This window comes from Sinocyclocheilus grahami, unplaced genomic scaffold (genome assembly GCF_001515645.1).
Source record: "Sinocyclocheilus grahami isolate Dianchi unplaced genomic scaffold, SAMN03320097.WGS_v1.1 scaffold817.1, whole genome shotgun sequence".
Lineage (NCBI taxonomy): Eukaryota > Metazoa > Chordata > Actinopteri > Cypriniformes > Cyprinidae > Sinocyclocheilus > Sinocyclocheilus grahami.
In genome coordinates, this window is record NW_015505996.1 from 77,730 (window position 1) to 94,577 (window position 16,848).

Sequence of the window (16,848 nt, forward strand, 5' to 3'; positions counted from 1 at the left end):
GGAGTTTGTTTATTAATCGTGCAGAGCAGCCACCCGATAAAGCATTACAATAATCTAACATTGAGGTCATGAACGCATTAATTAACATTTCTGCATTTGCCATTGAGAGCATAGGTCGTAAATTTAGACATATTTTTGAGATGGAAAAATTTGGTTTTGAAACGTGGCTTAAACGATTGCTATCAAATAGCACACATAGGTTCCTAACTGATAATGAAGAATTGACAGAGCAGCCATCAAGTGTTAGACAGTACTGTAGGTTACTACATGCAGAGGTTTTTGGTCCTATAATTAACACCTCTGTTTTTTTTCTGAATTTAACAGTAAGAAATTACTAGTCATCCGTTTTTTTATATCAACTATGCATTCCGTTAGTTTTGCAAATTAGTATGTTTCGTCGGGCCACGAAGAAATAGAGTTAAGTATCATCAGTATCACAGTATCAAGTATAAATCACAGTGAAAGTTAACACCATGTTTCCTGATGATATCTCCCAAGGGTAACATGTAGAGCGTGAAAAGTAACGGTCCTAGTACTAAGCCTTGAGGTACTCCATACTGCACTTGTGATTGTATGATACCTCTTCATTTACTGCGATGTCGGTCAGATAAGTATGATTTGAATCATGCCAATGCACTTCCTCTAATGTCAACATAATTTTCTAGTCTATTCAAAAGAATGCTGTGGTCGATAGTGTCAAGTGCAGCGCTAAGATCCAGTCACACTAATAGAGAGATAAAACTACGATCAGATGATAAGAGCAGGTCATTTGTAACTCTGATGAGAGCAGTCTCAGTACTATGATACGGTCTAAATCCTGACTGGAAATCCTCACAGATACCATTTTTCAGTAGGAAGGAACATAGTTGTGATGATATTACCTTTTCTAGTATCTTTGACAGAAAAGGGAGATTCGAGATTGGTCTGTAATTAATAAATTCTTTGGGATCAAGTTGTGGTTTTTAAATGAGAGGCTTAATAACAGCCAGTTTGAAGGTTTTGGGGACATATGACAAATTAATAATATTCAGAAGAGGATCTATGACTTTTAAACCGAGCACCTCTTTTAGTAGCTTAGATGGAATAGGGTCTAATATACATGTTGTTGGTTTAGAATGATTTAACAAGTTTATACAATTCTTCTTTTCCTATAGAAGAGAATGAGTGGAATTGTTCCTCAGGGGATCTATAGTGCACTATCTGATGCAATACTGTGGCTGATGGCTGCATGGTTACAATTTTATCTCTAATAGTATTGATCTTGAAAGTAAAGTAGTTCATATAATGATTAATTAATTAACGAATTTAACTGTATTGAATAAATACTTGGGTTGTGTTTGTTTTCTTCTAAAAAGAGATGACAAGTAATCAGATCTAGCAGTTTTTAAGGCTTTTCTGTAGGATAAAGCACTTTCCCGCCATGCAATACGGGAAAATCCATTCACATAAATTGTCCACATCCAAAGATCCTTCAACTTTCTTGCAACAGTAGTTATCATTGTGATCAGTAACAACCAATGATAAATTAGGTAAAACTATTGTGTCCTGAAAAACTAACAAATATATCGTCGACTTATTTTCAGGCAAAAGAGATGTAAAAAATGCAATAATAACAATGCTTTCAGTGACCGTGCTGGGGAAGCTGTCCAACATTTAGTAACATTTAGTCGTGGCCGCCCTCTGTAGGAAAAATTATGTATTACAGAGGAATTATTCCCTCTTTTTTTATTATGTTGTGCTTGCTACATTACAACCAATGAAACGTTTATTTTTATTTTTATATATAATCTATGGGTATAGTTACTTTAGATAAGCACAGACAAAAGCTGTCTGCGACGAGACAGATTACAGTTTATTTTCTCACTCTCCTGTGGCAAAAGAAAAAGATACATAACAACATGCGCAGCACGTATTTCACCTGAAGAAAATACATATTCAAATGTATTTCAGTAAATAAGATGTCAATTCAGATGTAAATGAAGCCAAAACCACATTTATTTTTCATTATTTAAAAAGTTATGCAAGTTAAATAACTTAATCACTATGATGTCAAGGATTTTTTTTCTCATATAAAATTGGCAATTCGCTAGATTAATGCATACAAATTATTTTTGTTAAATCAATAATGTACCGATCAATAGCTGTATTGGCCCAGTCTCACCAGCGCTTAGAAAAGCAACAGCTATCATGTGACGCTGTCTACTTAACAAATGTATACCTGAATAATGATACTGAGAAACTTTAATATTCAGTACACACATGAATCAGGAGATTTTATTGATTTATTTTTTGGTTGCGTCGGTCACGCGCCTGCGCTGTTAAACAGTACCCGGATAATGTAGGTTGTATGACGTAAACAAGATGGCTGCGCAGTGGTGTTTATCTTTATTGATTCAGACGCACTGATCACAGAAATGAAAAAGAGTCATTTATATTCCACGCAGTTTATTTCCACCACGGATTATATTCATATCGGGCTATTCCTCTGATTCTTCCGATTTCTGTTGTGGTCGGAAGGACCACATTTCGAAGACAATTTAATATAAACATGGTAAACTGCTTAACGTTACATTAAAATCAGCGCTCTCGTCAAACCTTCAGATCAAGCTGTAAATCTTCACAAACTTTAGTTTCCAAAAAAATTGTATAGGGATAAAGTGTAACGTATTTGTGAAGTAAATGAGTCGTTGGCTATAGAATGACTACACATACAGGTCATGACTTACCTTGACTGCACTGAAGCTGCTCTTCTTGCCTTCGATTCTCATAAAGAACACAGTCCATGTTTTGAACATTTCTGGATGCTGAGGTTTTAGTTGTTATTTTTCAGTCTGCCAAAGTGGACACCGTGGAGAGAAGTGAGTCGAGTACAAAAAGCAGAAGTAGTTCTCACAGCAGAGGTGAGGTTCTGTGTTAGGAAAGGAAATGTGGAGAACAGAATCACTAACCCTGATCGGCCAAACATGCGGAGATGATTTTGCTCACACATATGCTGTATGTATTGACAGGAAGAGAAAACCGGAAACGAGCAAGAAGCCGAAGCCGATCATCATCATCTTCCTCCTCATCATCCTCTTCTTCACAGTCTTCATCCAGCAGTTCTTCATCACATAGTAACTCCAGCTCCAGTAGCTCAGGTAAGTTCAATAAAAATGATTTATTACATTTATTTTCAAATAAAAAAATGACGTATATCGTCTGAAAGGACCATTTTTGCAGGTGTAAAACATCACGTGCCTTATTAACAGGAAAGAAGAAATTGAAATAAAAAAGATTAGTGATGCAGCAGATCAATGTGCTTTGTGCTTTCACTGCTAGATTCTTGCAAAAAACAAAGAAAGTCTTCGAAGAAAAGGAAAGATACACATGGCAAAAAGGTACCTGGCTCTTTTTAAAATTCCAGTTGACATTGTTTATGTAGAACACAAAATCAAGAAGTTTTAAATCATTTTTACGCAGCTCTTGACACTGAGGTGACCAAGGGCGTCAAACTCAAAAATACAAATATTCATTTTTGACTGAACTATTCCAATAAGAAGCTTGTTTATTGTGCCTTTAAAAAAAAACAAAAAAAAACTGTTACATGTAAATTCATTAACTGTTGGTTTGGAATACATTTGCACTTATCTGTTTTAACTATTGTTATTATAGAAAGGAAAAAAAGAGAAGACGCGTAAGCGGAAGAAGGAAAAGGGACACAAAGGGCAGGAAGACAGCTCTGGACCTGTTCAAATTTCAAAGGTACTTTTTTCAACTCAACTCGAAACTTCATAGCTGGCTTCATAGTAGTCGCTTTTATTTTTATTTCGATTAAATGCATTATTATTGCGAAGTTTAGTGATATAACAGAATGTCTGTCTTCCCCAGTATCTTAAGGAAAAGAAGAAAACTGGCAAGTACAGTATGATTTCAGGGAAAAAGATTAAAATGAAAGTGAAAAAATCAAAGAAGGACAAGCAGGTGAGTTTTTCATTGTGCAGATTGCACATAAATACACTGGAGAAAAACAACAAATTAACCATTTGATTTTATAATAAAAGCATGGAATTTCCCTCTGCTGCTTTTATTTATTTTTTTATGATGGCTGCTGGTGAAAATAGTGTTAAATCAGATTAACTATAGTCAGGTTTTGCACAGATCTTTTATTGACTTACCTTTTTTTTTTTTTTTTTTTTTTTTACAGAGGGACAAAAACAGAGCAGAACTGCTGGAGTTCTTAAACTCCACTTTCTGATTCAGTTCATCATTCACCTGGCCGCCACTCAGGGAAAGACCATCTTCAACTAATAATGGGTTTGCCTGATGTTATACATTGACAGTTCCTTACCATAAACTATGTGGATGGTTGCCCTCTTTTTTTTTTTTTATTCCAGACTGTGTCCTGAAATACTTATTTTATGTCTGATCCTATGAGAATTGTAGCTTGGATGTAACATTGTTACATGTTACTGAAATTGTCAGAATTTTTTTTTTTTTAATGCAAACCTCAAGTTCATATTAACAGTTAAACAGTTTGTACAGTTTGTCACCGGGGACATGAAGGTTGTATATCTAAAAAAAACAATTCAAATTTGAAACAACATTGTAGTCATGTTGGTTCCAGTGGTGTGTTTCTTGTTATCCCATGATAATCCGTGTATTTATTGTGTTGAGCCAAATGCAGAAGCACCACTAGCTTGTAGTTGAAAGCTTATGATCTGCCTTTGTGAGACACGTCCATCTGACCGTACTGATAACAATACTTTTAAATAAATTTCCAGTTTGTGTCCTTTATTTTTTTTAGTGTTTTAAAAACAACCCAGGCTCATGGAAATGCATGCCTCTAGATACATTTCTGCAACATCGTTTTTACGTACCTTACTGAACGTTTGAAAGTGAAGTGTCCAGTAAGTGGGGCTAAAACACGGGTTCAACACGTGACCCTGGCACGTTTTTATTACATTGATATAGGCATGTGTTGCTGTGTTTTTATCATGTTGCTTCAGGTGCGTAGTGCAATTATTAAAATATCCGGGGAGTGTCGCTAAATGTTAATGCTCTGTTGTGTTATCCTCTACAGTACACCAAACCCAACCCTAAACATACCCGATAGTATTAACAAATGCAAAACTGATATAAAAACGCATTTGTTGATGCAATCGTGCCATCTGAACTTCTTTTTATGCAGGTTTGAACCTTTTTTTTTTTTCTTTGAGAATTGAGATTCGTACCTGAGCTCTTTACCTCTCAAGTGCGACGCCATACTGCGTGAGCTATACCGAACAAACCTACCGAATATGTAAACCCATGTATGAAGCTGGATATGTGATGCTAATGGTCAAAAGTATCAGTTTTCAAATCTCGCAGCATGTTAAAATAGTTTTGAAGTCATAACATAATATTCTTGTGTGAAAATTAGGCTTTATTGATTGAAACTGTGGACCTGTAAATCGTACTTTGTGTGAAAAGGAATAAAAGAGGTCAGAATTTTAGGTTTTTCCTTCCGGTTTTAAAAAAAAATCTCCATCCACATGAAAACGCATGCTGTGAAGCACTGTCAAGAGCATGCCAAACCAACAGGTGGTGATATAATCTCAACCGTAAAGCCATGTTGGCCAATCAGAAGCCTGAAAAAGTTTCCAGTAGGCGGAGATAACAGCGCAGGCTCCGACGTCACAAGCCAAAAACTCTGGTTTCGCTGTCTACACGTAACACTGCAACCGGAGTTTTTGAAAATCTTCACCCTGGCAGGCGTTTTCAAAAATGTTCGGTTTCAGTGAACCGGTGCTGCGTTTGCGTGTGGACGAACGGCCTAACCGCGTAGAAAAAGCTGTGGTTTAAAAAATAACCGTGTTTGTGTGGACAGGGCCTTACTGCCTCTAGTGTTCATTTCAACTGGAAACTGCAGTGATTCGTACATATAGCCTACAGGTACATTGTTTTTCAGTTTTGCAGAAATTTATATAGAGACACGCATTTCCAATGAGCCTGGGTAGCTCAAAAAGGCTTTGATACCACATACATCATAAACATTTGTTAGAAATTGGTTAGAGTGGCATGGTTTCTAACAGAAAACACAAAATCCTTTATAGAGTTGGGGAAGTTTTTTTTTAAGGTAGGCCTATACTTATTTTCCACAGGGTTTATTACTTCATGAATAATAAATATTAATCTGCAGCCTAGCCCTATACAATTTCAGTACCTCTGCAAAATAGCATACAGTTTTTGCTATATCTTTTAACTACATTCGTGTTCTGAGGATAAATTCTTGAAAATATTTGTGAACGCTTTGGCTATACTTTGACAGCTCCTGTAACAATGCAATTTAAAACCCTATGACATCCAAAAATTTGGAAATGCCTATGTGTATTCAATATTTTTGTGGAAAGAGAAAAAATGGTGAAAACTTTTTGGAGTACACTAGAATGGCCTCATAACTAATAAACCTTAACCGAAAGCTACAAAACTGCAGATGCAGTTTTATAAGGAACATTCCTATGAGCAAGGAAAGGTTGGTCTTTTATTCTTTAGAAAGAACATGAGAGCTAAAATGACTTTTACAATAATCAGAAATGGGTATCGGACAGAGATGAGGCATTTGTTATAAAATGCAGGATACCATGTCACTGTCTCAGAATCACAAACTCTAGAAGCAAACGTTCATCATTTTTTTATTTTTTAGCTCAATGAAATTAAAACGTTTATTGATTTTATACATTTGATTGTAACTCAACTGACAAAGGAAATCAATAAAGTTACTTTAAATGTTTTGCAAACAGCTCATCACTTACACACTTGCACATACATTGACAACAAGCAAAAAAATGGGGCAATATTACAAAAGTTGACCTGCACTGGAATATTTTATTATTATTATTACATTTTATATCAATTGTAAAACAGAAGGGCCATTAAAAGCCCTATTTTCCCAAAGTCCACAGGTTAAATTAGGCAACTGTATTTGTCATATATTTGACAAATACAGTTTGTCATACAAATTGAATCTGATGATGAGTGATCAGGCAAATATCTGGTTTCCTGTTTTAGGAATTTTCTGCATATATGCACATTGTCAAAAATGAAAGGCGTGGATCCAACATGTTCTCACTCCCGACTCGTCACATATTGATGCTTGGTCAGGACCATATAAAAAGCCACCATTATGTTTATATTTTAAATAAACAACGAATTGAAGTAGAAATATTATTATGTCATTGTAACTTTATAATTAGTGTAATTTTAACAAATCAGTCAATTTTAACCTTCAATATTATTGTAATGTAGTACCAACTAACTCTCGTGTATATTTTACAGCATTAATTGAGAGATTTTTTTCCTTGAGAAAATTTGGTATGCACTGTACCTGATATTTATCTAAAATAATCGATATCGAATCGCAAGCTTATGAATGAGAATCGAATCGAATCGTGAAATTTGTGTCAAAACCCAGCCCTAGTGGAAACATGCTTTGGCACTGTTTTTCTGCTAAGGGTACAGGACGACTTCACCGCATTGAGGGGCAAATGGACGGGGCCATGTGCTGTAAAATCTTGGACGAGAACCTCCTTCCCTCAGCCAGAACACTGAAGATGGGTCATGGATGGGTCTTCCAGCATGACAATGACCCAAAACATACCACCAAGGCAACAAAGGAGTGGCTCAAGAAGAAGCACATTAAATTGACCTATTATGCCCCTTTTTACAATATGTAATATAAGTCTCTGGTGTCCACAGAATGTGTCTGTGAAGTTTCAGCTCAAAATACTCCACGGATCATTTATTATATCATTTTGAAAATGCCTATTTTAAGTGGAAGCAGAAACGCGCTGTTCTACGGGCCTGTGTCTTTAAATGCAAATGAGCTGCTGCTCCCCGCCACCTTTTCCAGAATAGAGCTGTGCCATTACAGCTTGTATCATAACATCTGTTTTGGTTCTGATTATCATGTTTATCACGCTGAAATCATGCGTTTTAAACCATATGAGTTTAAACTTCAGATGTAAGGTTTTCTGAGTGCACACATCCGAAGCACATGGACAGAAAGCTGCTGTCACAGCATGCGAGTACTAAGTTTAAAACACACGAGTTACAAAAACAGTCGGTTATATATGTCTGTGAAGGTAAACAGCTGGGAAATAAATTGCATGTTTATTTTAGATCTGTGTGGCAGCAGCAATATACAGTAGCCTACATAAATCAATAAATCCACTGCTCTCTTGTCTCCTCTGAGGCTGGGACTCTAAATAGTGTTCTGTGCTCGTCTGTGCAGCCAAAGACAGAACAGTTAGCATGTTTTGCTCAAACTTTCTCCATGGCATTAGAACTAGTACACCGTTGTTGCTTGCGAAATCAAAATGATGGCACCGTGGGTGGAAACTCTTACAGATAAAGGGGTGGTAATATTGTAATGAGATCCCTTTGCCACGTCACCAATGGAGCGAAATCAGACGCGCTCGTTTTCTCAGACGCTTGCAGAAAAAGGCTTACCAAAACAAAGTTACTGGGTTAATCTTTTTCACGTTTCCTTGGTTGGTAGATGCACCGGGGACCTGAGTATAGCACTTAAAACCTGGAAAAGTCAGATTTTCATGATATGTCACATTTAAGGTTATGGAGTGGCCTAGTCAGCCTCCAGACCTCAATCCTGTAGAAAATCTGTGAAGGGAGCTGAAACTTCGAGTTGTCAAATGACAGCCAAGAAACCTTAAGGATTTAGAGAGGATCTGTAAAGAGGAGTGGATCAAAATCCCTCCTGAGATGTGTGCAAACCTGGTGACCAACTACAAAAAACGTCTTGCCTCTGTGCTTGCCAACAAGGGTTTCTGCACCAAGTACGACGTCATGTTCTGCTTGGGGATCAAATACTTATTCCACTCACTGAAATGCAAATCAATTTCTAACCTTTATATAATATGTTTTTTTTCTGGATTTTTTGGTTGGTATTCTGTCTCTATACGTTAAAATAAACCTACCATAAAAATTACAGACCCTTCATTTCTTTGCAAGTGGGCAAACTTACAAAATCAGCAGGGGATCAAATAAATATTTTGCCCACTGTATATGCAATAATGGCAATATTATTATCCAATATATAATTTAATCACAATGATAAAATTCCCAGTGCCTTTCGCGTCGGCATACTGACGCCAAGGTTTTCTTATTTAAAGCAATGGAGGACCCTGTGCGTCAAAAAGTGATGCCAAAGGGTCCTGACCAAGCGTCAATATGTGACGAGTTGGGAGTGTAGACCTAGTCCTTGTAGCAAATTTATTTATTTGCTTTGCAAAGACTTAAGTTTTATTTCCCAACATCAACATACCTCTTACCTCCATATTTCTGGAAATATAAATACACTGACAGTGAAGGTGATGCTGGGAATATCAGGCAGTCATTGACTGGACCAGATCCTGCTGAATCCCACTCCCAGACACTCAAGCATTCCCATTGATTCCCTTGTGCCGAAACTCCGGCATGCTCCACACACGCTGCGCTTTCTCCGTTGTCTGACCAAGACCCTTCTCAACATCCCCACACACAGTCTTGACATCTACTCCATCTTCCTCCGAGCCGTAACTGTTTGATTTCAGTCCCAAGGTGCTGCCGAAAGGGTTGATCCGTACGCGAGACTTGAAGCCCATCAGCGACAGGCTTACGGAGCGTCTGTTGTTCCACTGGTGGGTCAGACGCTGCGCCTCCTGCTCCTCATGAACACGCTCGAGTGTTTCCACAAGCACAGAGCGGAAGAGTCCGGAAACCTCCTGCACCTCAGGCTCATTCTCCATCAGCACCTGCCGAAACCTTTGAAGAGAGGAGAGAGAGTGGAGAGTTTTGCATAACACTTTTGTCAAAGGAGTATCGGATTAAATCAAAGTTTAATTCATTACTTGTACTAGGCCTATTACTAACTTTCAGAAAGCAAAACGTCCCGTCCATTCAAGGCATTTATTGTAACAAAGCTGCAACAATGACTCATTCTAAAAATGTAACCTGCTGAAATAATATTATTGTTTATGAGCTGCTTTCTTGTGAGTGTAATAGGTCAAAATGACGAAGAAACGTGCCAAATGATGTGCCCTGCATCTCTACAAGCATCACATGGAAGACTGTTTCTACTCGGGTGATTGTATTTAAAACAAGAAATAAATTCCCATTACAAATGAAAAAGTCACAGTTATGGGAAACAAAGGTGGGGTACATTGTAGAATCTGAGGGGCATGTTGTAACATGATCTTATGACCACTATGATCTTATAGCCCGCTATTATTAAACTGTGCTATGACATTAGTGATGTCCTTTACACTATTTACTATTTACAACGCATTGTTACAACGTTCCCCATCTGCGCAACTGGAATTTAAAACTTACAAGACGCAAAGTCACAACTGCAAACTTTAAATTCACATTTAGAGATAGAAAAATCACACCTTGACAATATAAAGGCGCAAATGTTAGATATAAAGGCACATTGTGAGATACAAAGTCATAATTGCAAGAAACAATCACAATTGTGAGATTTAAAGTCACATTGAGAGACATAAAGTCACAATTGGAAGCTATAAAGGCACACTGTACGCTATAGAATTACGGAATTACGAGAAACAGTCACCCTTGCCAGATTTCAAGTCACAGTGAAAGATAAAGTCACAATTACAAGAAACAAAGTCACAATTGTGAGATTTTAAAGTCGCACTGAAAGATATAAAGTCACAATTGGAAGCTATAAAGGCACATTGTGAAATATAAAGAAGAAATTACATCTGTGAGATTTAAAGTCACATTGAGAAAAATAGAGTTGCAATTGTAAGATGTTAAGCCACAGTTACAAGAAATAAAGTCACCCTTGCAAGAGCTGAAGTCACACTGAGGGAAATCAAGTTGCAACTGCAAGATATACTAACTGCAAGTCGCAATTCCAAGAAATAGAGTCACAGTTGCAATATTTAGTGTTACTGAGAGATATAAATAGTGAGATTGAATCATAAATTCTCAAGTGTGAGGTATGAAGTTGCAATTACAAGAAACAAAGTCACACTGAGAAATATAAAGTCACAACTGGAATATATTAAGGCACATTGTGAGACATAAAGTCAGAATGACAAGAAACAGTGTCACACTAGATAAAGTTGCAATTAACTTCCCAATGTTAGAATCCTTTAAGTAAATGTTATTACTCAATTAAAATAACCAATCATAACTGAGGTTATTTACATACGTACAGTGTCAAATATTAACCACTGCATCATTTATTGTAAAAAGTGGAAAACTGTCATGTTTAGGCTAAGTGGACCTCAAGGAAAAATTAATGATTACTAATAACACCAGCATTCAACAGCCATTTTCAGACAGCTTTTTTGGTCGTGTGTCTGTTTTAATAACCCATTTAAAAAGATTTTACACAACACAAAAACATCCGCCTCTCTTTCCCAGGTGAACTGTGGCCTGTGGTCCCTATGAGAGCAAAACATAAGCACTTGACTCATCAGAGTAAAAGCAGCCTCTCAGGACCCGTGCGCTCTTGCTCCACAGACGAAGATGTTCTTAGGGAGTCTTAAAATAGGTTACCAAGCTAGGTTCTTATCTTTCCAATTAAATCAACAAATCAGTGTTGTCTCAATCTTACTTCTCCTTCTTTGTTTAATCAATACAATCCTCTTAAAACTCTCACTTTTTTAACTAGTCCCCGTGGGAAGGACTAGATCATCCTTCTTCTCTTCTTTCAAAAAAAAAAGATTCTCTCTGACAAGGATGTAAGAATTTCACTCAAAAATTCTGTCAGTATTTATTCACTGCCATGTGCAATTTTTTTTTCTCTGTGAAACACACACATCAAAAATCTTCAGTTCAGTGACCACAGGCAGACAAACACCACAAAGTACAAAAAAAGCACCATAAAAGTAGCTAATGTAATTTGTGCAGTATATTCCAAGTTGTTTGAAGCCATACAATAATTTTACTGAGGAATCAGTGCTATTTTCGTATCACTTAGATACTGTTATAGTTTTATATTTTCAATCAGGTTTTATTTTTATATTTTCATTTTAATTTTAGCTCAAATTTTAGCAATGTTGGTATGTTTTTGTCATTTTTAGAAGTAGTTTTATGTGCCTATAGTTGTATTATTTTTTCTTTAGTTTTAGTTATTTTAGTATATATATGAACGTTTTTTAGTTTTAGTTAACTAAATTAACCCGATGAGGAACCGACTGAAATGACTAGATATTTCAGACTGTTCCTCACGCAAACATGCTGTATTTTGTTGGAAGACTTGGAATAAAAAACACAGAATACAGTGCTTTCATAATATCTTTCTTTCCTTTTTAATGCTTGACAGCCCATGATTCCTAAGAATTGTTATTGAATGGGCAAAAATATGTGTGAAATTTCTTTATTTTGTGTGAGTGTGTGTGTGTTCTCCATAGGATAAAAAATAACAGCATACAGTTTGTAATGACATGAAGATAAGTAAATAATGAGTAAGTAATAATAGTTCACCCAAAAAATTTTAATTATGGGATTATTTACTCACCATCATGTCATTACAAACATACATATCTTTCTTCTGAAGAAAACAAATGTATTTATATAAGTGTGTTGGTAACCAAACCATTACCAATGAATTCCATTGGAAGGGAAAAAAATATCAAATGATCTTGTTTTATGTTACACAGAAGAAAAAAATATATAGTTTTGCAACAACATGAGGGTGAGTATATGATAGGAAATTTGGGGTGAACTGGTGTTGGTTATCATGAGGGGGCTGAACAAATCAGTTGCTCTGCAGTTGCTACCTGAACAAAAATGAACAGCATCTGTTTGGGCTGAATCTGTCAGGTGCGCATCCCGTGAGGCATGTGTGCGATTTACAATTATCACTTCAGCAGGTTAGAGCTGCTTAGTTCACCTACAGAAAAAACATGGCTGTGTTTGTGTGTTTCTTAGTAGTGACATCACAAAGACGGCTTAGTAAACTAATTACCCAGATCGGCCTCTCCTGAACCTGTGGTGACGAACATCCTCATGCTGAAAACAAAACGTGCAATGAGGAGCACCCAACGAATGTCTCCTTTACCACATCTGCCTTACCTTTGTATTACAGATCCGCAGTATGATGGTGGTACTTTGCTACACAGGTCCTCAAGGCCGAGTCTCTCTCCTTGGCTGATGTCAAATGAGCTGTGTGGTGTGCTCATGAGCCAGCTGTAGTCCACGCCGCTCTTCAGCCTCCGATACTCATCGTCTCGCTCCCGCTGCTGTCTCTCGACCTCCTTCATCTGCCAGCTCAGCTCCAGCATCAGGGTGTCCGTAACCACTTCAGACGGCTCACGTCTTGGGCTCCGATAGTACGGCTCGTTCCAGCTGAACCACGACATGCTCGATGCTGTCACCGGCCCTCTGCTGCTCACCTTGAATTTGACCTGTTAGAGATGCAGTAAAAGCCATCATAGATGCGCAAAACAAAAAGCAATTTAAACAAATGTTGGGTGTGCAATGGATGATGGATCTTGGGATTTGTTTTTGTAGATTGAATGCCTTTTCTTATTAATTTCACCTTGAAATTTGGCATAAAGTGCTTGTGCACAAAATTCTGTGATCATCTGCCAACAGTTTTGGGTCCTATTGACTTCCAAGGTATTTGAGTACTATGGATCCAATGGAACCCGAAATGGTTTGGTGAATATATTCACTTGCAGCAGTGCCATAGAAGAACCAAACATTTCCTAAAAGAACCACTTAGTGTAAAGAACATTTTCCTAATCTAATGAACCTTTATAGGTTTAAAGATTATATAGATTAAAGATTATAAAGAACCTTCTGTACAATGAAAATGTTCCATGGATGTTGAAGGTTCTTCGTGGTACCATATAGATGCCAATTATTTTTAAAAGTGTTCTTTAAAATATCTTATAGACTGTGTTTCACAGAAAAAAAAAACCAAGGCAGTGGCTATTTGCACTAATTGTAAATAGCGATAGAGGCTATTTACACTAAGTGAAAATAACATATTTTCTTAGTGATAGATGCTATTTTCATTAAGTGCAAATAGCAATGGATTCTATTTACACAGTTAAAATAGCAGGATTTTCTGCTATTTATACTACTTATTAACAAATAGTGGCAATTATCTGCACCTCATTATTACTATAAAACAGTATGCAGTAATAACGTATTGAGTGCAAATTATAATTTTAATTCAAATTATTAAATGGATGCCACCTTATTGGGACAATAAAGCCCTCCCTACACCTACCCTAATCCTACCCAATACTTTATTTTCAACTTTTTGATTATTTCCTTCATGTTTATTGAAAATAAATGCCTTTCAGATGTGATCTGAGATTTGAAAAGGGAGAAAAAAAAATCGGTAAAAGGTGAACTCGGGTCGATCGTGTCAAGACTAAAGGTACGCGCTTTACTATCTACACCATTGAAGCTGATGGTTATTGGCCGTCTTTTATAGTGTTGACCATCCCTATCACACGTTTGTGGGTGGAGCTAGTGTAAGTAGCCTCTGCCAACAAAGCGGGCTGTTTGCACTTAGTGTAAATAGACGCTCCGAAAAAGATAAAGTCATGGTTTAGAATGACATGGGGGTGAGTAAACGACAAAATAATTTTGTCTATTTTGGGAGTGTCCCTTTAAGGTTATAGCCTACTCATTTGCAACATCATATTGTTGTTGGGGATTAATGATACCAAGCCTAAACCTCAAAGCACAGATGCTCTTTAACACCTGACAGACATCACAGCACTGAGCTCTCGGCTCATTTCCAAAACGGAATCTGTTCTGATGTGAATTTGTGAAGGACGCTGACCTATATTTTGACCAAACATGGTAACCATAACTGCTTATCATACAAAAGTAAACATACATCCTTAAATTCAAACACTGAAATTCATTGATATTACCATGTATCTATGATCTAACTCTATTCAAAATTGTTAGTATGATAAAGAAAACTGGAACAAGTATCTCTTGAATTTTAATTATTTTCATGCTCTTGGGAGCCTGCATAATATAATATAATATAGATAGCCTGAGTCATTTTTTTCACTTTGCGTATTTTGTTTATGGTTTTCAAGGATGAGGGCATGTCACACAACCTGTCCATAGTATCTATTTGGCTAGATTCCACAAAGTGATTTTACGCCAAAATACTGACGGACAACCTAAAAGTGTTTCTCACTTTTAAAAGTTGAAAAGCCTATTTAGTTTCTGTTCTACCTGCAGACAAGTTAGTTGCATTTTATTAGTTGCATTTAACCATGCCACTACACACACACACAGGTTCAGGTTTTCAATTATTTTTACTCTAAACCGGTCTCTAGTAAATTTCACAAATAATTCCAAAGAAACACTGTAACATATTGTTACAGTGGAACGACTTTACATGTATTTTCTTGTAAAATGTACTTTAATAACCATTGTTTTACTAACAAATTAGATTTATTTATTTACTAATTTATTTAAAAAATTTTTGTATCAGACCATTTTTGGGTCATGGTCCACCAGTCCAGAACCACTTTTGCTAAAAAAAAAGAAAAAGAAAAGAGCATAATTTCTTAAATTACTAATTTGAATGTCACATTTGGGTTCACTGTCCTGTGATAATGAGTATACAGAATAAAGAGCAGTTAAAATAGATAGTTTACCCAAAAATGAAATGTTTTTCAAAACCTGTATGATTGACTTTCTTTTGAACACAAAAAAAAGATATTTTGAGAAATGTCTCATTGTTTGTCCATTCAAAGAAAGTCAAGCTTTTGCTGTACACATGCCATACATAAACCTGCCTCAAATGGAAGACCAGATCAGAATTAAAGTGCAACACTTAAAATTTCTGAATATGTCCAATATTTTAGGTACATTCATTTAGAGACAATAGCCATTTCACTACTTAAAATTTGACCAAAGCAGTATTGTTATTAAGGAAATGTATGATTTTATCCATCAAGAAGAGACTATTTTGCCTTGAACACTACTGACAAACATTACTAAAAGTAATATGCTCAATGTCCACCTGTTTAAATCACTGCCGGTGATTCTCAAAATACAAAGTTTGACTTCTCAAAACGTGCTGAATTTGTTAGTCTTGTGTTTTTCTCAATATTGTTGTCCATCCACCCACTCCTCCCCCATTCTCTTTTGCTATCTCCTCTTTATTCTTTCCTCATTTGCTCAATCTCCTTACCTTTAGAAGTGATCCGGTTGTCTTGTAGGGCTTGTAGATGTGTAATGGCCCAGGTCACATTTCCTCTTTGAGATTGCTCTGAAGTGCCTTTCTGTTTGCGGTTGCTATAGCAATGCTCCCCAAGCCTATTCTACCACATGTATCATCAGCTGAAAGGCAGATGGGATGGGAGGGCAGAAGAGCGGGGGAGGACGGGTCATGCGCTGCATAAACAGATTACGAGCATGTGTGGGCTATGAGGTCATGTGACTAAGACGAGTTATCTGGTACAAGGTTAACGTTGAGGCTTTATTTTCTTTTCCCCCAATTAAAGCTTTAAGGGGTCATATGATGCGATTTCAATTTTTCCTTTCTCTTTGAAGTGTTACAAGCTCTTGGTGCATAAAGAAGATCTGTAAAGTTGCAAAGACTGAAGTCTCAAATCCAAAGAGATATTCCATCATAATATGGTAAGGGGCGTAACATTTCAGTCACACGCTTGAGGTATTCGGCCAATCACAACGCACTGGATAGCTGGCCAATCAGAGCACACCTCGCTTTTTCAGACCGATGAACTTTGTAAAAATCGACGCGTTTCAGAAAGGCGGGGCATATAGGAGAAACAATAATGTACAGTATGTGGAAAATAATGTGTTTTTTGAACTTTAAACCACATAAACACATTTCATTACACCAAAAAC

The 16,848-nt window shown here is 36.7% G+C and overlaps 2 protein-coding genes across 2 annotated transcripts; one reads left to right on the forward strand and one right to left on the reverse strand.

Annotated features, from left to right (window-relative positions):
- Positions 1-2,311: 2,311 nt before the first annotated feature.
- Positions 2,312-15,478, reverse strand: LOC107562313 (protein RD3-like). Its single transcript, XM_016246943.1, has 4 exons — positions 15,466-15,478; positions 13,063-13,394; positions 9,714-9,777; positions 2,312-2,477 (listed from the first exon to the last, which is right to left on the reverse strand). Exons 1-4 carry the CDS (start codon positions 15,466-15,468, stop codon positions 2,430-2,432), a joined length of 447 nt encoding a protein of 148 aa, XP_016102429.1. The 5' UTR covers positions 15,469-15,478; the 3' UTR covers positions 2,312-2,429.
- On the forward strand, positions 2,471-4,460 carry LOC107562312 (ADP-ribosylation factor-like protein 6-interacting protein 4). Its single transcript, XM_016246942.1, has 7 exons — positions 2,471-2,551; positions 2,831-2,900; positions 3,009-3,137; positions 3,319-3,377; positions 3,652-3,741; positions 3,868-3,960; positions 4,184-4,460. Exons 1-7 carry the CDS (start codon positions 2,549-2,551, stop codon positions 4,232-4,234), a joined length of 495 nt encoding a protein of 164 aa, XP_016102428.1. The 5' UTR covers positions 2,471-2,548; the 3' UTR covers positions 4,235-4,460.
- Positions 15,479-16,848: the final 1,370 nt, after the last annotated feature.